This window comes from Carassius gibelio, chromosome B1 (genome assembly GCF_023724105.1).
Source record: "Carassius gibelio isolate Cgi1373 ecotype wild population from Czech Republic chromosome B1, carGib1.2-hapl.c, whole genome shotgun sequence".
Lineage (NCBI taxonomy): Eukaryota > Metazoa > Chordata > Actinopteri > Cypriniformes > Cyprinidae > Carassius > Carassius gibelio.
The window spans coordinates 3568025-3595267 of record NC_068396.1 but is presented as its reverse complement, the minus strand read 5'-3'; the positions used below and the strand labels follow the sequence as shown (position 1 = coordinate 3595267).

At 35.2% G+C, this 27243-nt stretch overlaps 1 protein-coding gene across 16 annotated transcripts in view; it reads right to left on the bottom strand.

The window, feature by feature from the left end:
- Positions 1–27243, bottom strand: part of LOC127948470 (muscleblind-like protein 2a) — a 64518-nt gene that overhangs the window by 28795 nt on the left and 8480 nt on the right. For 14 of the 16 annotated variants that reach the window (XM_052544912.1, XM_052544908.1, XM_052544916.1 and 11 more), the window contains exon 2: positions 19447–20117. In XM_052544912.1, coding sequence (XP_052400872.1) covers positions 19447–19620 — 174 coding nt within the window. In that variant the 5' untranslated portion in view covers positions 19621–20117. Of the gene's footprint in view, positions 1–214; positions 377–19446; positions 20118–27243 lie in introns of those variants that run through there. The other 2 variants (XM_052544913.1, XM_052544918.1) reach the window with 1 other exon arrangement.

Here is a 27243-nt window from a genome sequence, read left to right as displayed (position 1 = left end):
CGAGAGATCCGTTTAGCTGTGAACAGATAATAATGGTGATTTGATGATGATGGTGATGAGATTTGAACCCGTGTCACCCACATGAGCACCACACACACGTGCCGCGTCACACCACAGCTGTTTCAGTGCATTAGGGAAAGTCTTTCAATCAGTCGTGAGCAGCGGGAGGGTATCAGGTAACCAGAAAGCTTTTAGATAGATTAACTCCACTTACTGTGAATGACTGCTCTGAACCCCTAAAAGCTCTCGGCTCTTTCAAAGCACCGCACCTGAAACATGGCAAATGCAGCACCAACACCATCAGTGACAGCAAATGCTCCTCACACCAATCCCACATAGGATTGGGAACGCTGCTGCTCATTTCATGGAGAGATTAGGATTAAAACCATTTAACCCATTTAATATCCGTGCCTCAAACTCAAGAAAAGCAATTCCCATCCCTCGCCCATATACATCAAGCGCATTTTTTAGAAAATTACCTTTTAGGTGAACATGCTAATTAGGGTATAACTGAGGTCAAACAGAAGTTGGCTGGTGGAATTAATGTCTCTAATAATAGTTTTCCACTGCAGAATAAAATCCCAGAATCTCTGTAAATTCCCAGAGCGTTTTTACTGTCATCCGTCTAACAACTTGCAGATTTCTGGAGGTGAAATGTTCACTCCATTATTTTACTAGGCCACTATGATTTCCACCATGTGAAAAACGCGGGGGGAATAGTGGGATCCAGTCATAAAAAATTAATTTTCCGTACACTGTAAAAAATTGCTGCAAAAATGCTACAGTAAAAATCTGTTAAATGGTTAACGGTAAGCTCCCCTACAATATACGGTGGAAAACTGTATTGGACATTACATGTAATTTTACAGTAGTATACCATTTTTGGAAGTGAAAATTAACCTATAATTTAGTGAATAACTGTAAATTGACATTTTCAGAATTACGTTACATTTCAAAATAGTTTTTCTTGTTGTTGTTGTTGAAATAAGAGTTTCTTAGTTGTTGTTTTTTCTTATCAGTTGTGTACAATAGGTTTGTATGCTACATCGAATGTTGTTAAAATTAGTGTTCATTGCATTATTTTAGGTTCATGTGTGTCTAATGTCATATAATTTTTTTTAACTTTTTAAGAATTTATAAAAAGCAGGTCATTACACTTACATTGCAATATGGCCTGGTATCTGTAAATCTTAATCCACAAAAAGACTTCAATATGAATTCTTGATATTCTTTGCATCTCTGTTTGAATAAATGGCGCAGACACAAAATGCTGTCTTACAAAACAAGGACATAACATAACAGTTCTGAGAGTCACTTCCAAATTAAAAGTTCGGTTTAACTTGAAGACATTGTGAAAGAAATATATTAGCCTACTATTGTTAAGTAGAATGTACTACAATTAAAATTATTACATCTTTATTTTTTTAAGGAACAATCACAAAAAATGTCTTCCATGTTCTAATTGTAATAGTAAATATCCCTGTTTTTTTTTTAAATAAAGTTTGTTTAATTTTTTTGATAACCAAAAAAAAAAAAAAAAAAATACACAATACATAATTTCTAAAGGAAAAAAAAAAAAATATGGCTATTGTAAGAATCAATTTGAATAAATTAATTAATTTATGCATTCAAATAATTAGACATGTTAAAACACAGAATTTGTTAACAATCAAACAAGAATAGGGCCCCCAAACATGCAGTTTTTGTTAAACTTTTAATAAATCGATGTGAAATTGTATAATTTTCATCATTTTAATCAATTAGACCTGTTTTTTTTAATTATTAATAAAATTGAATTTAATAAAAAAAAAAGAAAAAAAAAAAAAAAGAAAAGAAAATACAAATTGAACGGATTTTCGATGAACTGCAGTGAACTCCGGTTTCCTCGATGTGCCGACTCACAGTCAAAAGTAACCCAACTGCGTTGGTGGGTGGGAGACAAACACAAAGCCCATTTTCAGAGGAGCAGGAGAATTGAGCCTCAGTTATAGCCTTCAACACCCAAACAGGGATTTGCATTCGGCTCTCAATGGGCCTCTATTCCAGCGGCACAGTCGGCGAGCTGCGTTGCTTCTGATGAGGGCGGCACTCCAAACGCCGTCCTGATGGCTCAGCAAGTATTTACAGCTAAATAAAGGCTAGTTTCTCTCATTGTACACACACAAACATTTCTCACAGCCACAAACAAGACATCCGCTGACTGTAAATAACTTACTAACCAAGACTTTTTTTAGATCTTCAGGAACTTACTATTTCAAGGCTTTTGAAACTAAAGTGTGAATTTTCATAGGTATCTCAACCACAAAACAAAGGCCCTGCACAGTGGACCATCACAAGAAACAGAGACCCAAAGTCATGCCCTAGTAATCTGGCCATCAGCCTGGAAATATATCTGTCAGTTTAAGTTGCTGAAGAGCAAACGGGAAAATTGGATTCAGTAGCAACTGATGGAGTCTAGCTTCCCTCTCATGCCTTCCTGCACACAGACAGCTGAAGAACAGCTCCGAACTGTTCAGAAACGGGTGGAGCAGTGAACCCATGACGGTGTCTTGTGTCTGTGGCATGTTTTGGGTGGCTGCTCGTCCACAGACCACCAATGAGTTTGCTCTCGCGGTCAAAGGAAACTGAACTAAGTGACCCTGCCTGCAACCAGAACCAACAGGGCTGACGATGAGAAAGTAGGAATGGAAATAAACTTTCCCGGTTACTCTTCCGGAGTTCTGATCTATTTCAGCAGCTCCATTTTCCGACTTATTATATGGAATACAACCTACACGGGTGCCGTTCAATGACATCACTTCCTGCTTTCACATGAGGGGGAACTTCTGGAGTGAAACCCAATCTAATGCAGGAATTGAAACATTACACTATTTCTTCAATCTCACAGAGACAACTGGTCCGTAAGTTTCATTTCTATATAAATAAAATAAATATAAGCATAATGTAATCATTAAATTAAATACGGCATAAAAAGTTTTCATATTCTCATAGTACTAATGTGTTGAAATTCACAATGTTGATTCCCATTAGATTATAATTGAAAAACTAATTTTTATTTTAAATCAGTGAAAAAGCAGTACAAATACCACCATGCAAGCGTACTTTATAATCTTAATATTAATAAATATTTTAAAAATGTATTGTATATGATAAAATACTATTTTGATCAAATAAAAAAAATAAACATTATTAAATATAATTGTTTATTATTATAAAATAACAAAATAAAATAAAAAATACTATTAAAATACTATTAAATATAATTGTGCTAAAATTTAATGAATATATTTTTTAGATAAAACAAAAATAATTTAAAAAAAAATCTTATATATATATATATATATATATATACATATATATATATATACATATACATATATACATATATATATTTTTTTTTTTTTGATGAAAAATTAACTTCAAGCAACTGCAACATTATGCGTTATGTCTGCAATATGCAATATATCTGCATGCACCACTGGAACAATAGTTTTATCGGTTATTATTTTGATGTTAACAATAAATGAAAGAGAAATAAAAAAAAATGCAAGAGATAATTTGGAAATATGTATGGGCTGTTAATTCCCTCTCCAGCCGAGACAAAAAGCATCCCATCAACTGTTTCAGACTCTGCTGAGGTGTTTGTGTTACTGCAGTTATTTGCAGATGTGTGAAGTGTATTAGACTTGATGCTGGATCAGCTGCTTCCAGATCACTGCTTTCCCAAAGTGAGCTTCACTTTAGCGGAAAATGCAATTACAAATAATGAGGTGAGAGAGACTTATGGGGAAATAACAGCCTTACGCTCATGGTTTAGTTAATATTACTATTGCACAGATAAGTCAATCTTACATCTAACTAATGTACTTGTCTGCAGTCCTGTTTACAATACAAAGTGGTCGGATTTTACATGTTTAGTGCATGAATAATACGATTCTGCAGATTTAAAAAAAACATTCAAATTAATAATAAAATAACAAATACATTATTAAAATTATATAAACAATAAGTGCAGCTAAACATTAAACAATAAAGACTTAAAAAAACATTAATATGTTAAATATAAAAAATGCAAACTAAAAGCTCAACTAAACACTATTTTAAATGTAATTTTAAATATTTCATAAAGTATTTTTTTATATTTTAAATAGTATGGTGTCATGAGTTTGTAAAACATTTGTAGCTTTTTTTTATAAATAAAACATTAAAAAAACATTTAAATAAATACCTCAATAATGTCATTTGTGTGTAGTTATTTGTTTTTTGCAGTGATGTTTATTGAACCTTGATTATTGAACCTAAAAAAAAACATAAAAAAAAAACATTCCAAAAACATTCAAAAAACATTTAAATAACTAAATAAATAAATGCATTAATGTTTACAGGATTTTTTTTTTTTTTTTGCAGTAATATTTGACCAAAATATTTATATTTTAAATATTGATGCCATGAGTTTCTTTATCTGAATGCAAACCGCCGTGACGTTTGTCTTTGCATGCACCTGCAGCTTTGAAAAAATATACAAATGAGTGCAATAAACAAAGCGATAAAATGCACAGACTATGACATCAAGTGAACACGCCTGAAATGCATTCAAAGCCGTTTCTCCTGCAGGTGATTATTCATGCATCGCACTCCACAGCAAAAGCTTCTTGTACTACTCGCTTAGTGTATCTCGACTCGCTCATTCTTAAGTGTGCTGATGCATCAAAGCACAAGCTGAAGTCTCAAGGTCTGGAAAAACAGTCAACCTTGTGTTGAGCCGGAGCGAGTGAATACCAGAAGACAATATTAGCACGGATTAAAGGAGTGCAATTTATCATTCAAAAATAATAAAAGCATTAAACAATCATGCATAACATAAAATCATCCATAACACATGAAAAAAATGCATTAATGAATAAATGAACTGAAATGAATCAATAAATTAATTTGTAAATTAATGTATAAATTATTTCAACAAAATGAAAGAATGAAACACTAAAAAATATTTCATAAAAAAAAATAATAATTTAAATAAAACCATTAACCAATGCATAACACTTGAACTTAATGAACTCAATTAACTGAAATTAATCAAATTCTAATTGCATAAATTAATTAATAAATCAATGAATGCCCCCCCCCCCAAAAAAAGATAAAATTAGTTCAAAAATAATGAAACTATGAAAATAACAACTTAATGCATGAACACACTAATGTATTAATAAACAAATGAACTTCAAATATCATGAACAAATTAGTAAATGAACAGTGAGCGAGTGTAAGTGATCTCCCGTCTGCTTCAGCTCTGTAAATCTGATCATCTGTGAAGTGCTGAGACGTGACGCCCACCCAGGAGAGCCACAGTAATCCAACACACATTCTCACCTTAACACACAAACACACATGCATTTCCTCTACAGAAATGATCTGCTTCAGATGGATGCAGGAGATGCCGTCAATACGGAAATGGTTATCCCTGAATTGTGCATTGCTAGAATTGATCTCTATGCATCTCTCAGCGTGGATCATGAAGAACCTGGGTGAGAAAATCTGTGATGCACATGATGCATTTTGGGTGGGTGGGTGTCAGAACATCCTGCCTGGTATCTCCTTTTGTGTTTGACAACAGAAAGAAAATCATACAAGTTTGGAATGACAGGAAGAGGAGTAAATGATGATAAAGTTAAGTGGGCTATCTCTTTAATGCATTCACAAAACGTCCATCCCACACATTCCCAATCAATGCTTTTATCCCTGACAAACGACTGGAACGACAGTACATCAACGCAAACGCCTGAGTAGCATGAATACAACACGTGTCTCCTGACATTCTCTGGCCTTCATCATCACTCTCTGCTGTGTTCTGCTGATGAGTCTCACGTCACACAGACAGAGCGCGGGTGACAGCGGTCTCTTAACACGACTGAAGTGCCTGGAAATGATAAGAAGCGTGCAACAGGCCATGTGCATCGCTATGACTCATCCACTCTCACCAACATATGACCACATCGAAATAAATGAGAAGAAATAAATCGCTGAATAAAAGTGTTGCTTTCTTTGTATTTTTTATTTCAGTGTTTCAATTTCTGCGTAATAATTGTTTCTAATTTGGTTCGGTGTGACGCTCGTGGATGGATGCCATCACACCTCTTTCGATGTAACGTTATATGCTGCGTACAGACTGCTGTGCGATCAGAAGCGCATGGCTTTAATGCATGGTGTATGTATTTTCAAATCATATTCGTTTTACTGTCTGTGTGTTTGAGGTGCTCCTGCTGCCACATACACAGTGTTTTAACTGATAACAAACAGTCAGATTCAGAATCAAAAACACTGTAAAATCTGTAATATTATTACAATTTAAAATAACAGTTTTCTATGTGAATATCTGTTAAAGTGTAATTTATTTATGTGATGCTCCGCTGTATTTCCAGCATCATTCCTCCAGTCTTCAGTGTCACATGATCTTCAGAAATCACAAAAATATGATGATCATGATTTACTGCTCAAGAAACATTTCTGATTTGCATCAATGTTGAAAACAGTTGTGTTGCATGATATTTTTATGGAAACCCTGATGCATTTTCTTTTTTACAGTCACTTTTGATCTGAATGTGTGATTGCACGATAAAGGTATAATTTCAATATGCTGATTTAAGAAACTTTTCTGATTATTATCAGTGTTGAAAACAGTTGTGCCGCACAATATTTCTGTGGAAACTGATGCATTTTTATTTTTCAGCATTCACAGGATTGATATTTTGTAAAACTGTAAATATCTTTACTGACTCTTTTTATTAACTGAATGTGTCCTTGATGAATTAAAGTATCTATCTATCGTATTTTTCTTCAATTATTTGACCAATCAATAATACACAGAATAATTACTATCATAACAAACATAAGCAGCAGCCCTCATTTCAAGTGTTTCTTCGATCAATGTAAGATTGAGGGTAAAAACAGACAGATCTTCAATGAGATGACGTTATGTAGGTAAGATGACTGCCAGAAAGCACTTTGTGCTATTTCTGTAATGCATCTGTCTGCGTTACTAATAATTCCTCCGTGGCCGTGTCTTTAGTATAATCGATGAAATGAGCAGCCGATAAAACACAAACCTTGTTTATGCTTGTTTTTAAAGCAAAGACTAATTTCTATTACCATTTCAAGCGAGTCATGCTGTATTTTGTGCATCTGTTTTGTGTTTTAATCATTGCACATTTGTTTTTCCTTCTAGATGAAAAGAACTTGAATGAGAAATTATAAAGACCTCAGGCTGTCCATTAACATCGCATGAAATAGACAATCGATAAATGTCTGAACGCTTCGACAATGAACCTCAGAAAGGCATCTCTCACACGGCGTTCAGGTGACAGGCTTGTTTTCCCAGCCTTTCTTCGAGAAGGAGACATTTCTCAGCCACGTCAAGCACGAAACATTGCATCCGACAGATATCCGCGGCTGACAAACTAGCCAATCGTGAAGCCTTCAGTTATGACATCATAAAACAAGCGTGAGGCATATTGAACCATCAATCCTGCAATCAGAGCATGAACTCATTTCTGCGCTGAAGCCATGCACACACACACACACACACGCCGCTGATGCTTGTTCAGAGATCCTGCGTTACACTAAAAACCAAATATTTACACTTTCAGAAGAAAATAAATTAAGTGTTTAATTTAAGAAAATTAAATTTAACTAATCAAATGAATTTAACCAAAGTAGAAACGACTTGTACAGATTATTCTGATTATATTTCAAATGTAAAGCAGCAACCGATCTTAGTTTTTAAGATGAAGTAGTTTTAAATTAATTAAAATTAAATAGAATTTTTTTACACTGTAAAAATCTGAGGATTCTTTTTTTACTACAGATATGGATAAAGAATATTTGTACATTTTCATTAGCTGTTGACACAATAACAACTAAATGATCATTATTCTAGAACAAAGATATCAAATAAAACCAAAAATATAAAATACGATTAAAATTGCATCTATTTATTCACTTAAAAGATGAAAATAAATGTCACTTTGCAAAAAGTGTAATGAATTAAAGAAATATATGCTTTACTACTATTTTAAGCCATTATCTTTATGCAACATTAATGCATTTCTGTTATCATCAACATTATGCAACTGCATTTCCACCACTAAAAATGAAATAAAAAATGGTGACTTTTTACATTATCTCACATATTCGATTTGCAATTGCGAGCTGTAAAGTCAAAATTGCACGTTTAAATTGACTTAAACTCACAATTCTGAAAAAAGTCAGAATTATTTCAAAATAAAAAGTTTAGTGGTGGGAACAGGCATCCATAGAAAAATTTAATAAAAAATACTTTTTTAAAACTAATTATTAACCACTTGCACATGGTTGCTTACTAAACCAAACAGGTCTGTGAGTTTTTTTAAACCAGTTTTATCACAGCTATAGCAATAGTTTTAGAACGCCGCAAAAGATTATTCTAATGGTTAACTTTGAAATTTAAATAATTATTATTTCATATAAATTTGATTATTTATCCAAAAATACATGTTATTCTTCTGTGGATACCATTGTTAGGTGGTTATCTTCAGTTATGCACCAAATCAAACCTTAACCCCAAGTGAACAACTGCACACTTCCTAATCACGAGTGAGCTAAATATGCTGATCTTCCTGAGCTAGCGGATGCATTATCCCATGTCAAATTAGCTGGAATACTGCCACTCGGCTAAACGATATTCATAAAGCAGGTTCAAATCAGGAGTTCAACAGTAACTTAAAGGTTACAGCCTAATTAGATGAGGATTCTGATTTCAAAGCCTCTCGGCTCATTAAAGCATCGAGGTCTCTCAACACCAGCTGTGGCCTCGTGGTCTATCCCTGCTGGTCTCTGGCGAGGGAGACACACAACAGGATCGGATCCATCGCGGGAACATTCAGATCTGCTCGACGCCTCATTATGCTTCCTAAGTAAGGCAGGGGATACACTGGGAAATCAATGGTGATTGCAGACTTGATTGAATAGGATATGTTTTGCTCTGGAATATTTCAGAGATTCATGTGTTTTGGAAATGGCTAGGAAATCGCTGTAATGCTTTGAGGTCACGCAAGTATTAAAAAAAGCTGGTTGAAACCGTAACGAGACCCTACAGTAATACTTTCGCTTATAATTTCCTAAGTTCATTTATCTGTTTTTTTTTTTTTTTGAATGTAAACAACAAATTTAAAATAACTTTGGTGTTGTATCCAGTTGAAAGAAGATATTTATTGGCAAACTAGGTCAATTTTGTCCAGAAAGGACTGAGAATTGTCTTGTTTAATGGAGTTTAACAATGCAATCGTTTCTTCTATTAAAAAAAAAAAAAAAAAAAAAAAAAAAAACATAAATATAGAAACTCCCTGAATTGTTCAGTGGATGAAAGGGATGTTTTTCCTGGAAAACCTTGATGTTGACTCTTTACACGCTTTGAATGTCCAGGTGCAGTACAGTTTATTCTCTAACAACAGCATTTGGTGCATTGGCTCATTATCAAAGAGAATAATTTACTTGATCCTACATTAAAGTCATTTAATGCAATGGAAGTACACAAAGTCAGCACCATATTCAATTAATCTTAATTACTTTAAACCTTTCCTGATGCATTAGTTAATGTACAGTGAAATAACATGAACAAACAATGAGGAATTGCATTTATATTAACTAACTTTAAATGCTGAAAATAAATATTGCTCATTGTTAGTTTATTCAAGCTAATGCATTACTGTTAACAAATGAGAACTTGATGCAAAGTGTTTCCGTATTAATCATGCACCCAGAAAATCACTATACTTTTCCAAGTGGATAAATTGTGGATTAAATCATTTCTAAATCCATATAATTTAGTCATTATTTCATTATTCCCGTTTGCTATTAGCTCCATGTAAACACTTTTCTTTCTTTTTTTTAAAGATTATTTAGTTATGATCTTTTGTGTGAAAATGATTTAATATTGTTACATTGTCTTCTTACAATAAAGTTTATAAGACTGGAGTGAAAAGATTGTCGTTTAATATTAATGGATTTTAAAAAAAAATACATGTACTGTGTTAAAACATGGTCACGATGCTGAGCATTGATATTAAAAAAATTAGAATTAAAAATTACTTATTTGATTTTCTTTGTAATGACAAAGTTGAAAGATTGGAAATAGCTAAATATAACATTGGATCAGTAAGCAATATTATAAAAATCTTAAATCAATGGGTTTTTATGTTAAAATCTATACTTTAAAAGTGTCTTTTTCGTATGTTTATTCTTTTAAAAACCTTTAAATTTGATACAAATCTTATGACAAAGATATATTATGTTGGATCTATTAAGAGTGTTTATTTTTATTTTAAGTTTTCTTGCTTTAAAAACACAATATTTTCTGCAGTAAAACATGGTCATTAAATGCTGTTGATAAATATTAACTTTTTTTAACCATAAATTATTTATTTGATCGTTTTTGTAATGAATCTTGCATCTATACTTTTAAAACAGTATTTATTTTAAGGTGTACTGCTTTAAAAACACTTTTTTGGTCACAACTTTTGACAAATGTTAAGTTTACACTTTTTTAAAATATAAATTATCTATTTTATCTTCTTTGCAATGACACCAAAATTTTAAGATTTGATATAACTTTAGCATGATCAGTAAGCAATATTATACAAGTTTTTTTTTATACAAATACCTATGCCAACAGATTAATTTTATCAATGCTTTCAGTCTTTACTTTAAAAGGGAGTATTTTAAGGTCTATAGCTTTAACACCACAATATTTTCTGTGGAAAAACAGTCACAAATGCTGTTTATTATGAAGTTATGTTTTCTAATTTCTTTGTAATTTCACTCAAAAGTCTAACTTGCCATCTGAAATCTCTTGTGAAGTTTGACAAATAAAACAACGAGTGCATGCACCAAGCAAACAAGGTAGTGTGTTATTAGAAACAGTCCCCAAGCACTTGAAAGTATGTTGACACAGAAGCCAAGAGCCGCTCCGAGGTCTGTTTCTAATATCCCGATATTCCACAACAGATCCCGGTATGTGAAAGAAACACACACGCAGGTGAACTGAAGCATTAACCAGCAGCAGCTGACGCGAGCGGCTACTGGCTAGTGAGCAACGACATCAAAATCTCACAATAGCATAATATTGTGATATGAAGTCTCAGTCTAAATGACATTCACATTAGCGTTTTAGGAAGCCAAACAAATTAGAATAGACTAATAATAACAACAAATGACAGTAATAGTCATATATAGTAAACTTGTAAAACAACTGCACTGAATATTTAATATATAAGTGTTGCTCAATGTGAATGTTAAAACATTAAATAAGGTTAACTAGTTGCAAAATGATGTATGTATCTATTGGTCTTCAGAAGTCTTTTTCACTTTACTCTGTAAAATTTCAAACTTCATAAATTGTTTGGGTATTGCTTTATTGTATTTAAATGTTCAGTTATTTTTGTTATAAGAAAAAAGTTATTAAACATGTTATACTGTTTTATGACAACAACTAAATTAAAATATCGTGATAATACCATATACCGTGATAAAAGCATTAGCAATTAATCGCAACATGAAAATTTACATATCACTACTTCTATGTTAGAATAAGTTAACATTTATTTTAAAAACTACATTTTTTGCCCTGAAGACCTATCGTCTTCAATATAGAGACAGTTTTGCTATCGCGATATCACGATATTGATAATACCATTACATCCCTAGTCACGAGGCTGAACAGAAAGCAAGCACATTGATGTGGACGCCTCTCTAGGCCTGTGACAATAACACATTTATGTTGTGCGATATATTGCCCCAAAAATAACAGCGATAAGCGATATTATTGTCATTTTAAAAACCATTTTATGCTACTGAATATATAATCGTAACAGCATAATGATGCAACAAGGTCTATACACTTCCTAATGACTACATACTTTTAATTTTTTGTAAAGATAATGGCCGATATATTGCATCACCAAAAATTATTGAGGTCATATGCATATATTGCACGATAAGTCGATATATTGATAATTGCACCTCTTCACCCCCCCGGCAGGAGTGAAGTCACACGGACCAAATGCGCTCAGGAATGAGAGGCTGCAGAACTCAAAGTCGACGTTAAGCTCAAGTCAGCAGTTCATTGTTTTGTGAATGACCCGGGGGGATGGACACCCTGCTGCGCCGAACACATTCCCCCGCATGATTGCTCTGCCGAGGGTGCTGCTCGATGCGCTGCGAGAAAACATACAACAGGTCCTTCTCAAATTAAGTTAAACAACTCCGAAAGAGCGCCTGTGAAATCAAGCCTTTTTAAACTGTAGTTGAAATACAGTAGAAATACTCCAAACATTAAGAATAATCAAATATTTAGGAAAATGATGCTTGGCACTGGCGTGAGTGTCCAAAGGTTTGGCTATAGCAGCCCGACAATGTATATCGACCCTGCGAAGACCCGACGAATAGTTTTGGTGGAAACTGGAGAGCTGAGGTGTACATTTAATTCTGCAGTGAGTTGACCAGCTGTGGTTTCATGTTTTTTTTTTGGATATAATCCAGGTTTACCCCTGGACATTCCTTTCAGACAGCTTCCTCTCGCATCAACAGTTACTCCTGTTCGTCCTTCATGCTGGTATGCTGACATCACTTTGGATACTGTGGCTCTTAAAGCTGCAGTAGGTAACTTTTGTAAAAATATATTTTTTACATATTTATTAAACCTGTCATTATTTCCTGACAGTAGAATATGAGACAGATAATCTGTGTAAAAATCAAGCTCCTCTGGCTCCTCCCAGTGTCCTATTGCCATTTGCAGAAACTCCATCGCTCCCGGTTAAGAATCAACCAATCAGAGCTGCGGTCCGTAACCTTGTTTGTGTTCAAAATGTAGAAAAATGTATATAATAAGCGAGTACACCATGAATCCATTTTCCAAACCGTGTTTTTAGCTTGTCCTGAATCACTAGGGTGCACCTATAATAAGTGTTTATATTCGGACTATTTTAGATTGCTTCGGGGATACCGCGGCGGAGTAACCCAGTACCTTTGTGATTCTTAGACATAAACAGAGAGAAGTAGTTCCGGCTACAATGTTCTTCCGCAAGATGCAAGCAGTTCTGTTTATTAACCGCTAGAGCGTCAAAAGTTCCCAACCGCAGCTTTAATACACCAGAAAGACTTGCTGTCCTGGTCACAGATACGCCAACAAGATGCGCACAAATAATTTCTCCACTTTATAACTCCGATATGTCTCTCATTATGTTGTGTGTGCATTGCAATATTTTATGTACAGCTGTGCTACTGCTCTGCTAATTCAACCTTCACACTCTGCTCTTACTGGTGTAGCATGCAATCATTAAACACTGCCCATCAGGATGTGAAAAGATAGCCACGAAACCTCCAACACCTCCAACACTATATTCAACAAATGTATATGTGTATATATACTCTGTACAACAGAGAAGACCTTATCTAATAAAAACAACAGGACAAATGAATGTAAGAAGCACTAAATGTGAAAATCTAAATTAGTATAATATAATGCACATTATAAATCAATTAATTCATATTATAAATTAATAGAATACACTAAATGAAAAAAGTAGATTCATAAAACTTAACCATTCACATAGTGCTAATACAAGCGGTGTAGATAAAGAGGTTAATAGCCGAATAAGTACATTTTAGAGGTTTTTTTTTATCCTAAAGGTAAAATTCTTCATAATACATACATACTGTAAATAAATGGTTCGCTCTAATAAGTAAATAAATACCTGCGGCTAGTCACATTACAATTTACAAGATTTATTACTAGTCGCTTTGTTACACCATGCTAGGATAAGACATGCAATATATTTAGCAAAATAATGAATTCTTCTAGATACTTTTCAAAGAGCTATAAACTTGTGTGTGCTGATGATGCAGCAGAGACGGCACCGATGCTGCACATCCAGCAGCGTTAAAACTGTTGATGTTGGCTACGCAGCTACGGTTCTGCTGATGACATGAGAGCTGTTTTTACGTCTGTCTCGCTGACGGCTGCAAGCGCAGACATCTTCACTCCAGAGCGAGAAACAACAACAACAATGGCTTATTCAGTGTCTGGCTCACCATCACATGACTCTGGCATTTGTGTATTATCTAGGAAGACGGGAACGACGCTCCTTTCCATCCCCCACAATTCACAGCACTTCCTGCTTCTCTGTCAATAGTGTCGACCAGCTGCAGCTCAACCGGCTTCTCAGTAACTAGGTTAGAGAGGACAAACGCATTGAGGTCGGGCACAACGCTGGGAAACCGATCTGAAATTGCAGTTTGTCACGAGCAACTCATAAAATCAAGCATCCCCTAAAAAAAAAAAAAAAAAAAGGATGACAAATAAGGCAATTAAAAATCTAAGTTAATATTAATTCATGAAAATACTCGTAATACATACATTTGACTAACCTAAACTACACAAAACATTTATATAAATACTCTATATACTAAAAAATAAATAAAAAAGTAAACTAAATACTAAGGTTGGTAACACTTTAGAATAGGTAACACCTATTAGTTGCTTATTAGCATGCATATTATTAGCCATGTATTATTGCTAATTAGGAACATATTAATGCCTTATTCTACCTGACTAATCTTTCCCAATAACTTAACCTAACAACTACCTTTCTAACTATTTATACGCAATTTTTTAAAAATAATTTATTGAGAAAAATGTCATAGTTAATAGTTAACAAGTGTTACCTATTCTAAAGGTGTTACCAAAAGGTTATATTTGTTTTTTTAAAATGACCTTTGGTTAAAGAAAAATAGGACAAACGTAATCAGATAAATGCATTAAACAAAAAATATATAATAGTCACAGAGGGTTGGTTAATGCAATAATTATTTATTCAGTACAATGTAACTGATGTAACTGGAAAAGAGTTTTAACGAGTTACTCCCCAAAAGTGATTCTTTGTTCTTGGACTCCAAAGTCACAGGCTTGAACATCAAGCTGCGGTCAAGCTGGAAATTCGCTGTGCTGTTCTTCTATTAAAATGGAAAGCGTAGTTGATGGCAGCGGACACTTCGCAGCACACACCTGCACCTCCACAAGACACAGCGCAGAATCTCACGCCGCTGTGCAAATGCTGAGGGCAGCAGGACGGCGTCACAATGAAAGCGTGAACGCTACAAATGAGCCAGTGACCAGATTCATTATCAGCTAATGCAGAGCACATGGCCGACTGGAAAACAACTCGGCCTTTTGTGCATCTTCTTCACAAGGTCATCGCAGTCGGAGGAGCACCTCCGGCTGTGAGTCAATGACACAATCTGATGACCGTCGACTCCCAGGGGACAGAGACCGCAGCTCAATGGGCCCCTGTGTTTGAGATTGAATTAATACAAAAAACGCAATCTTCAAGATGCACACACTCAGTTTTAGAGGTCAGAGGACCGAACCAAGCACAACAGCACTAAACTAATGATTGGGTTTTCTAAAGTTTGTACAATACATCTACAAACTTTCAAATAATAGGGCTGAGATTTGCCAAAAATTTTTATTTTGCAATATCAATGTATTTATACTATTTAAATAAATGAGTAAGATTGCTATTGTTATTTTCCATGGAAAGGAAGGAAGGATTATTAAAAATTATTATTGTAATTTATATGCACCAATATAACAATACACCTGGGGAAAAAAATGCATATTTTTACTAAAACAATTTTGATATAGTTAAATTTAGTTACATAATAGTTTTACATTAAATCAACAAAGAGAATGATAATTAATAATTATTTATTTAATAATTAATTATTTTGATTTATATGCACCATTATAACAATATATGGAGCAAATACCCTTTTTTCAGTAAAACATTTTGATTTTAGTTACAATATTTAAGGTATATATTCCAAATAGTTTTTTTCCATTAAATGAATACTAATAATTATTTATTTAATAATTATTAATTATTTTGATTTATATACACCAATATAACAATGCACTGTAATAATAATAATAATAAAAAAAACTATAATGCAAAACAAGCACAATTAAAACATTAACATTTTCACACTTTTATACCATAAAAAGGTATAAATGGCATGTTTTGGGAAACTTTAGAAAGATTATTTATATTTAATACATTACCCAGTCCTGTTAATTCATGAGAAAATAAATTATGAATATTATGACTATAAATTATACATTATTATAATTTAAAAAGAATAGATTATCATTATTTTCTTTAAATATTAAACCTTTAAATTTTAGACTTAGAATCGATACGTCTGGGTGTACTTTCTCAAGAAAATAATAGAGTAGAAAAGGTCAAGGCTCAGATTTGTTTCAGTCACATGAAGGCCACAGAGCAAGCACCCAGAAAACCCTAACAACAATATGATGTACAAAACAGTTGTTATTGCATTAGGCAGCTATCTTCTCTCTGACAGACCTCAACTACTGTAACAGACCGTAAGTCGATGACAAATTACAGTAATTCACTAGATCTTTGACTCACCTCTGAATAACAGAGAAGAGATGACACTAAAAACTGTTTTACAAGCTGATGTTGCCAAAATGAAATCAACTTCTGCCCTGCGAACCGAAACACAGAGCATGAACGAACAAGGGGTTAAAATGATTTCACAAGCTTTGGCTTATTTAAATGCAGACAGGAAAACAATACAAGTTAAAATACTTCACTAAATCCTTTTAAACTGTCACATATCAGCTTTAGGCCTGGCATAAACCAACAAAATGCTGGCACAATCAGCCAAAAGTGCATAATGCAATGCATCGCTCAAACATCCAGATTTATGCACAAGTAACTCTAGAGGAAGAAATGATCTCACAGGTCGACTGCCTTGATACCAAACTCATGCTTCATGTCCTAAAGCCCTTTAAACACTATCCTCTGACCTATAGAGTGACCTTGCCTAATTTGCATCATAAACGGCAGAGCATGTGAACTGTATTTTTTTGTGAAGGACTGCAGTGCACATGAAGTTAAGTCTAAGTCTATTATTCCTGTGAGAGTTCAGACCTGCTCCAGTTTTACTGTGCATTTGTCAATGTCACCGGTGCAGTGTTTTCCTGCATTAAAACATGCAAGCGACCGTATTCTCTCGCCTCATGACCATCTGTGTCGGGAAACATTACGTGACCCAGATTAAACCAAAATATCACCATCATGGTTTTCCGCAAGAGTACGATAAAACAATAAATAACTCATGTTATTATTAATAATATTTGCCATTACTTTATTGTATTGTTAAAAAGAGTGGTGCTTGCCCATGCAAAACTGCCAGGGTTATTAAACTGAAACAAAAATCTTATTCTTGTGTTGCATGAAATAAAATAATCGTTACCTGCAATTACACAAAACATTAAAAAACTTAAACTGATTTTATTCCAGCTAGTTACCAAGGCAATGTCTCATTTTCATTTAGTTTAAGCTGATGTCAATTTACAAATATAAACTAAAACTAATATTAAGCAATATAAAATTAATAAAAAAATATAAATATATATAAAAAAAATAGCTAACAAAACAAAAACAAACAAGGACAAAACAAGTAAACACGAAAATTACTGAAACTACCTAAAATAAAAAAATGGAAATGGAAATTATAAAAATGATTTTAAAATACTGATTAAAAACTACAGTATAGAGGAATCTTTTTTTTTTTTACAGAATTTACAGTGGTTTACAGTTGATGCAACTCGTTATACAGTGACATTAATTGATTAAAAATACTGCTTAATATAATAAAATATATATTTTTTTTTCTGAAAGTTAAGATCTGCAAGACGAAATATTTTACTGATGCTTTTAAATATCGATTTCAAAAGTTGCATCTTTAAATTCACCTCATTTATATCACTGCAACGGTCATGCACAAGCAAACGTGAACCTGTTTTTGAACGTTATTTAAGTGCATCGCCATAAGCATTGTGTTTTATCTTCAAAACCTCCATTTATAGACTATTCTTCAATAAATTAATTAGCTGTACTGATTTGGGGCATTATGATAGAATTCAGTTGAGGTGCATGTGCACAACAACATTTCAATGCATGAGCAATATCCTGTTTGGAGGAATAATATCCTGTTTTTATCAGTTCAAGAGTACAAGAGTCATTGTGCTTATGTAATCAGAAATGCTTTTAACATATCTCACATTAATGAAAACTTACAGACCAAAAAAATAAAATAAAATATTTGTGCAGTTTATTTAACCACACAGCATGGGCTAACATCTGATGCTTTAATTATCGGTCACTGCGTTTATGCTTTTGTTTGTTTTGCACATGATCAAGCTTCTAAAAACAGAAACCCCGTTGCATGGTAATGTTAGATGGAAAGATATAAAACGGGCTGGATGAGAGAACAGCGCTGCCCTTTCGCTCTCCACAGGTCAGCTTTATTTGAAGTGTGCAGTATGCAGTGTGGCAGAGCTGACACATGCACTCCAATTTCAGAGCGCTGCACTAAGGCAAGCTATTTGCCAGCGACACAAAAAGTATCCTCCAAAAACTTTGTTGACGTTCGCTCTGTCAATTACTGGGCACAGCGAGTTCCTGTGCTTCATACTTACCTAGTAAATATTGCCTACAGATTTATCACCAGTCAAAAATAGTGTTTATGCACACTGATCAATGTGAAATTACATATAGATCAAGCAATTCCAGCTCTAAAAGTCATCAATATACACTAGCAAAACGCATAAATAGCTTACAGTTACACTCACGAAATAGAGAACAACCGTTAAATTTCCAGAAGTAAAATTTTTATTTTTTTTTCATTACATAACATGATCTTGAACAATAATTGATAGCTTATAAACTGTTAAAGATAAACCTACTGTGAGCTACAAGGTTGTTAATCGATGGTATATGCTTTTCATCAGCCCACACTAATTAGAAAAATAATTTTTAGATTATGGCTAAGCTGTGTTTGAAAAAAAAAAAAAAAGTTTGAAAATTATTGAAAATTGGTGCATTTAAACTTATTGCTATTGCTGCTGTTTTGTAAAAAGGCAGTGAAAGAGTGATTTTACCATAGTTTCTCTGCAAAAACATCTGTTAACAATGCTAATTTAGTTAATTTTCTACCGTAAATATATCAAAACTTAATTTTTGATCAGTAATATGCATTGCTAAGAACGTCATTTGGACAACTTTAAAGGTGATTTCCTCAATATTTAGATTTTTTTGCATCCTCAGATTTCAGATTTTTAAATGGTTGTATCTCAGTCAAATATTGTCCGATCCTAACAAACCATACATCAATGGAAAGCTTTTTATTCAGCTTTCAGCATATGTATATGGTTTTGTGGTCCAGGGTCACATATATGAAACTCAAAACATTAATTAATTAATTAACAAACATATAGCAAGTCATATGTAATCCCACAAGACACATTAAGTTAGTGGCAGGTTTTACCTTCAGCGAGTCGAAGCAGGCGATCACCCGCCCGTTCTCCACCTGGCAGCTCTTGGGCGGATGTGCGAATTTGCATTCCTCGTCGCTGCGCGAGCACGTCCCTCTCTGAAACTGTCGGCACACCTCGAGGGTCAGCCACTTCGTGTCTCGCATCGACGCGATGTTTAAAGCCATAGCTGTTTGGGAACCTGCAGGCTCTATGGTGTCGGTTGCGGGATTCTTGCCTCGGGTTAAAATATTCAGCAAACGTATTTCTGTGTTGTTTTGTGTCTAGTTTTGAGGTTTGTTGACTAGGTCCTTTAAATAGAGACGTGACATTCAGACCCCTTCTGGCTGTCGCATGAGAGATGGTTGCTATCAGTGAAGCTGTCAGTCTGGTTCATCAGTCATTTAGTCCCAGGTGCACAACAATGGCACGACAATAAGAACATGCTCCAGGTCTTTAAAAGGTCTCGAGCTTGACAATATCTAAAGGCAACGGCTGTCCTTGGAAAGATATCTAATAAAGTCAGTGAATGGGAAAAGTGTGTGGTTTCTGTGTACTATGGCAATTCTGAGGAACTGAGATCTGTTTGGAGCCCAAGCCAGCGATGTTTACAGTGAAGGATGGGAGCGGCGAGCAGCTTCAAGTAGGAACGTCGTCAGAGAAGGCACTTTCTTCTGTCCAGGATCTGGAAAAGATGGACAAGATTTGGGTAAGAAACATGGACATCAGAAACTTTTTCATATCTACTTGGCACAGAACTGATGTTGTTCATGTAGCTAAAATATTTCAAAACTACCTATTATAAATCTTAACATTAACATTAGGTAAGAACAGAAGTGTTTTAAATAAAGGAGTGCATTTAATTGCATATTAAACAAACAATATCCACCTAAAAGGTACAACAGATGGGTGCGTTTCTGGAAAGCATTGGTGTTCCCTAATCAGAGGCCATCATTTAGTCATTTAAGCAACAGTTTTGTCCAAAGGGACTAACAAATAAGGGAACTAACAAGCAAAGCACAGGAGCGAAGTACTGTATGTCACATCAAAGCATGCTGAGCAAAAAAAAATTATATCGATTAATCGGAGTGCCATTTTTGGTCAAACACCGAAGAGCAGAAGAACCAAAGGAAAACACCTCCCCTTCCTAAAGAAAATGACAGAAACTGATGCGTATGTACAGACAAATAGAGACAGACAGACACAACTAAAGACAGACAGACAGACAGACAGACAAAACTAAAGACAAACAGACAGACAAAACTAAGGACAGACAGACAGACAAAACTGAGGATAGACAGACAGGCAGATAAAACTAAAGACAGACAGACAGACAGAGACAAAACTGAGGACAGACAGACAGACAGGCAGGCAGACAAAACTAAAGACAGACAAGCAGACAAAACTAAAGACAGACAGACAGACAGACAAAACCGAGGAGAGACAGACAGACAGACAGACAGGCAGGCAGACAAAACTAAAGACAGACAAGCAGACAAAACTAAAGACAGACAGACAGACAGAGACAAAACTGAGGACAGACAGACAGACAAAACTAAAGACAGACAGACAGGCAGACAAAACTGAGGACAGACAGACAGGCAGAAAAACTGAGGACAGACAGACAGAGAGACAGATAAAACTAAACAGAGAAAGACAGACAAAACTAAAGACAGACAGACAGAAAGAGACAGACAATAATTAAAAGGAAAAATAGAACAATAATTGTGAAGACAGACAGATAGATGCAGATCATTTCCGTTATTAATTCATCATTAACCCCTGGAAGAAAAACTAGTCATTTCTGTAGAATTTGTAACAGCTTATAATCTAACTACCATTGCAGGACTCAATCGTCCAATAATATGCCGCCTCTGGCAGGACTCGGGAACTTCACACAAACCTCACCACTGAAACAGAGCTCTTTTCTTGAAACATCTGGAAATATTTTCTTGTGCAAACTGAAGAAGAGGAGGGGTGGGGATGGTGCACCAGACGAAACAAGGCTGTAAAAATCTGCAGCTGCTGCTTAAGCTTCCCTTTGCTGTGTAATGACGGCCACGTCCCCTCCACTTCTTAATGCAAAGCCAACAGACAAGTGCCAAACAATAACTACTGTGTGTATGGAACCCAACACTATAGTGCTTTGAAGCTCTTTAGGGTGATTGCATGCATTAAATCATGTGCATAAACAAGTCTGAACATGTTCTCAGCCAGGTGTGCTATAGAGGGAACATAAGGCCTGTATTTGCCCTAAATCGAATATCACCATTCTCATACTAATTTTTTCTGTATGCAATATGTAGGCTTATATTGTGTGCAAGGCATGCATGAAACAACAGGATGAGCTACAACATTTGATAAAATGTGAAGCTTACAAACACACTGCAGTGATACTATATCCCACAATGCAATGCACTAAACTTGAACCTATATTTAAAAGAAACCTCAACTGCATCTCTTGACTCATCATTATTTGATCAAACTGCCAAAAATGTTAAACAAATCTTTATAAAGTAATAAAATGTCTGGATGATAACTAGAAACACTCTGAACTAAGAAACATAGTGAAAGCATATAGTAATTTGGTGGTGATCTGGACCTTTCTTTTGTCTTTCACCAATAACACACAGCGAGTATTAGCGTAATCTAATGAGCTCGAGTGCTTCTTTCATTTTCCACTCTTGTTGCTAAGGGCCTGTTTCTTCTTTCTATTTCCCACAATGCCTAGCAACCACAAGAGTGCACCTACAAAAAAAGAAAAATGTAATTGAGGCGTAATGAGAGAAATCGACCCTTTAAGAAGAATGCAACAGGTGTAGAGCAACAGAGATGCATGCTAATCTGCATAATGCAGACAGTGCAATCATGAAATAATAACACGGCAACCACAAAACAACAAACAGGGCATTTAAAACAAGCGTGCACTTTATTTAATTGTGATAGATAAAAATAATAGCCACTTGGAAACATAATATCTTCTCTTCTTGTATTAGTTAAGCTAGCACTGCCTCTATTTGATATGAGCTTTGAAGTAACAAGATAAAATATAACAATATAAAATAAATAGCAAAAAATTAAACCTTCATAACATCATCTGTTATTTTTTTCTTGAAGAACCCAAAGTAAAATAAAATTAATTAGTAAAATCAAACCTCCAAGACACTACTGCAATGCTTTTCCTGAAAAACTCAAAACGAAACTACCAACTGTTAGATTTTTTTTTATATACAGTTCTGCACATCCTTTAGTTGAAATTTGCAATGAAGCCTTGAGTTAAAAGCAATGAATGCACCATACAGATTTACGATAAGATAAGATGACAAGAAACCACAGTCAAATAACAGGTCCAAAGGTTCAAACTGTCATGCAGTCATTTTAAAAAAGTGTTCTGGTGCAGCTGTAATTTGAGATTCTTGTGCGCGGCACTATTTCAGCTCTCGAAAAACACATTAGCAAAGCTTCCTTTTTGGCAGCAATTCGAACGGGACCTAAGAGAGGCCGATTTCCAGCCCTGGAAAGGCAAAAACCCTGGTGTTAGAAGTTGATTCAGAAAGAGTCATTTGGATCTACGCTTCACTATCGTTCACTCCCAGCGCCCGCTGTGCCTTTCCATTTTACGATTATAAAATGAAATGGCCTGCCATACTCTTCGCACACGTAGTCTCTATGGTACGATTTAATTTCATAGCTTTACCCTCGGGAGTCAAACCATAATAAAATGGGATAGAAACCATGTCAGATGTGACCTCATGCAATTAATCCTCTTGTATTTTTAGAACTCAGAAACCCGATGGTCTAATTTATGAGGTGAATGACAGTTAAAGGGTGCTTCAGTAATACAATCTGTCAGCTAGTAGAAGTGCTTAAAGCTTGTAAACTGACATAATGGGCCACCAAAGTCTTTGGATACGCAGGCCTGATCGGTTCTCTTTTTGAGCTGCAATCACACAATTCATGAAGCGCAACAAACACAGGGTTAATAAAAATCAATGCAAATGTCTCACTGTTGCCTCAAATGAGGACAAAACACTGGATAAGTTTCTCCAGATGACAAGATGTTATAAGTGAAGGCATTTAAAGTTCAAGTGTGTAATTTTTTTTTCATGTTAAAATACCTTCTACTACTCTTAGTTTAATATGCAGAGTCAACTCTTTGTAGATTAATGCATCTGAAAACAGCAAACAATGCAGTTCTGCAGTGCTTGAGCATCTGATAAAACAACACTTTCGCTCAACTAATTCCATTTAGTAGTGCAAAAATTAAAAGATAAAAAGCTCATCAAAGAGTAGGCCAAGATTGGTTATTTTGACTCTTTGAAAACAGAGAATTTTAGTTGATAGTTCAAAGCTATGGTTAGTTTTGTCTAAATGGCACTGAATAGATATCAAATTAAAGAACAGTGGCCAATAAAGTGCTAAAGTCTGCCAAGTCACCAGATTCCCTGCAGTTACTCAGGGTTTGGGAGAAGTGAAAGCTTTGACAGATAGTTGTAACGGAGCAGGAATGGCTGCAAGTCAGAGGCTGATGAGGGCGGACAGATGGTGTGCAGGTAGGAAGGTGGCTGCGCTATCCTTGTTGTGACCTGCAGAGATTAGTGCTGTCTATACGCCCCCGCCCTTCCCCAAAATGATTAGTGGCTCCAGAGGAGAACGCCTGGCTGAACAGCAAAGCCGGGCATTCCACAGATGCAGAAAAAAGTTAAATATCAGACCTTACATCACTGCAGGGAAGAGTATATCAGCAATTAAAGTTAACCAATCTAAGTCAACAGGGAGCCACCATTACGAGCTGTACAGATAAGTTTGCCTCTAAAACAACTTTCTTTTCCAGATGACATTATAAAGCCCTCTTATTTTTAGCTCATCCCCCTCTATCCACCATATAAACCCCACTTTTCACAATCCATTTCAGATGGATAAAATACATTTTTGCTCCATTTTGCTTTGTAACACATACGTTAAATGGGTTGGGGACAACTTTCCTTTTCAGATGACATCAACAAGTCCTTTTTTTAGCCACTCCCCCTCTAACCACCATATAAAAAGTGAAAAAGTGAAGTGAAATACAGCCAAGTATGGTGACCCATACTCAGAATTCGTGCTCTATATTTTAACCCATCCAAAGTGGACACACACACACACACACACACACACACACACACACGGAACAGTGTGCAGCCATTTATGCTGCGGCACCCGGGGAGCAGTTAGGGGTTCAGTGCCTTGCTCAATGGCACATAAGTCATGTATTGCCGGCGAGAGAATCGAACCCATAACCTTAGTTTTAGGAGTCAAACTCTCTAACCACTAGACCACGACTTCCCCATATAGAGACCACTTTTCACAGTCCAATCCATTTCAGATGAATACAATTAATTTATGCACCATTTTTTGCTCTCAAACACAGAAGTAAAACGGGTTGTGAACAACTTTCCTTTTAAAATTACATCATCAAGACATCTTACGATTTAGCCTCTGCCCACCATAAAAAGCCCTCTTTTCACAATCCAACCCATTTCAGATAGATATAATCAGTTTCTGCTGCATATAACTCAGAAGTAAAGCAGGCTGCAAACAACTTTCCTTTTCAGATGACATCAAGTCCTCTTACTACACTGAACAAAATTATAAACGCAACAGTTATGTTTTGCCCCAATGTTTTATGAGCTGAACTCAAAGATCTAAGACTTTTTCCTTTGTACACAAAAATGCCCATTTCTCTCAAATACTGTTCACAAATCTGTCTAAATCTGTGTTAGTGAGCACTTCTCCTTTATTGAGATAATCCATCCACTTTACAGGTGTGGCATATCAACATGCTGATTAGACAGCATGATTATTGCACAGGTGTGTCTTAGGCTGGCCTCAATAAAAAGCCACTCTAAAATGTGCAGTTTTATCACACAGCTAAATGCCACAGATGTCACAAGTTTTGAGAGAGCGTGCAATAGGCATGCTGACTGCAGGAATGTCCACCATGTCCATGTTGCCCATGAATTAAATGTGTTGCATGCAATTTAAAAGCGTTGTGGATTGAGTGGCCAATGGTGGCGCTGGGGTTATGGTATGGGCAGGCGTATGCTATGGACATGAACACAGGTGCATTTTATTGATGGCATGTTATTGAGGATGTTGCAGCATGATAATGCATGGCCCCATGTTGCAAGGACACAATTCCTGGAAGCAGAAAACATCCCAGTTCTTGCATGGCCAGCACTTATGTGTGCTGTCACCCATTGAGCATGTTTGGGATGCTCTGGATCGGCGTATACAACAGTGTGTTCCAGTTCCTTCCAATATCCAGCAACTTCGCACAGCCATCAAAGAGGAGTGGACCAACACTCCACAGGCAGCAATCAATGAGCTAAACAATACTAACTTCTTTTCGGACTCACCGGACTCTAATTTTCACAAATTTCAAATGGATAAAATCCATTTCTGCTCCTTTTTTTACTCTACTTTTTACTCACAAAAGTAAAATAGGTGTACAACTTGCCTTTTCAGGTGACATCATCAAGTCCTCTAACATGTCAGCCCCTCTCCCTCTAACCTCTATACAGAGCCCACATTTCACAATCCAATCCAATTCATATGGGGAACAAATTGAATTCTGCTCTCAAACAAAAAAGTAAAATGGGCTATGAACAACGTAACCTTTTGGGATACTTGTGTGGGACATAACTAGGTTGCTAATTAATCTGTGATAAATTAGGTAAACTGGTAATACAAAGGCTGCCACTTTAGTCCAACCATTTAGCGTGTTCTGAAGGAGTTCTAGAAAGAAACGTGACCATTTGATTCAAGGCATCTGCTAATTAACAAGCAGGCAAACTAATATAAATTCCACATCTATGATGAAACATATGAACGATCTCATTTACAACGTTAGTTGAGAAGTTAAAAAGTAGAGTATAACCAATGAACTTGCATTGGGGCCACAAGAGCCGGCTTTTCCAAACTGGTTCTGCCCATTCAAACAGCCTCTTTTGTTTTAATAATAACGGTTCCAAATGCAGAGGATGAATGTGGGGTAATCCTTCATGGCATCAGATCAGGATTTGGGTTGCCTAAGCCAGCTGGCATTACATAATACTGGTCATCTCTTAATTTGCACAGGAGGTGGATGCTGAATTGTTAGACATTTTCATAATTTTTGGACTTCACCAAATCTAATTAGCCTCCTGTCCTGTTGACCATTACAGTATGCTTAAAGTTATTGGTTTTCATTGACGTGATTCAGTATACCAACCCTGTTAAGTGCAAACCCCAACACTGGAACAAATACTAAATGCAAAGCCTAACCCGAACCCCAACCTTAACCTAAATATATAATTGGTAGCACACGATATGCTACAGTAGATACTGTTTGTAGTGATTGGATCCATTAATTTTTCTAAAATCTGATTTTTTTGACAATTAAATTAGCTGCAGGGTTTATATACTGAACTGTTTTGGGAAAAACATGCTTTTCATTGCTGATGATTTTGTACAATGCCATGAACATATCATAGAGGCCAAGGACAGAGTCAAGACGATAGCTGTTTTGGAAGTAGCGGCTTCATCACAATAATAAAACGAGGCCACATTTTCCACAGTTGGACCTGCAAATTATTTTAAATAACCACAACCAGCCATTTTAATCATTCAACTTAAAAGAGCTTAATATCTTCATAGTCAAGAGCGAATGAATCTAATCATTAATTAGATCACGCACTGCCATCATTAGTTTCATCTAAATGAATATAAAGTGATCATAGGAAAGTCTTGTGATAAACAATCAAACAATAATGTAATTAAAAACAGATGAT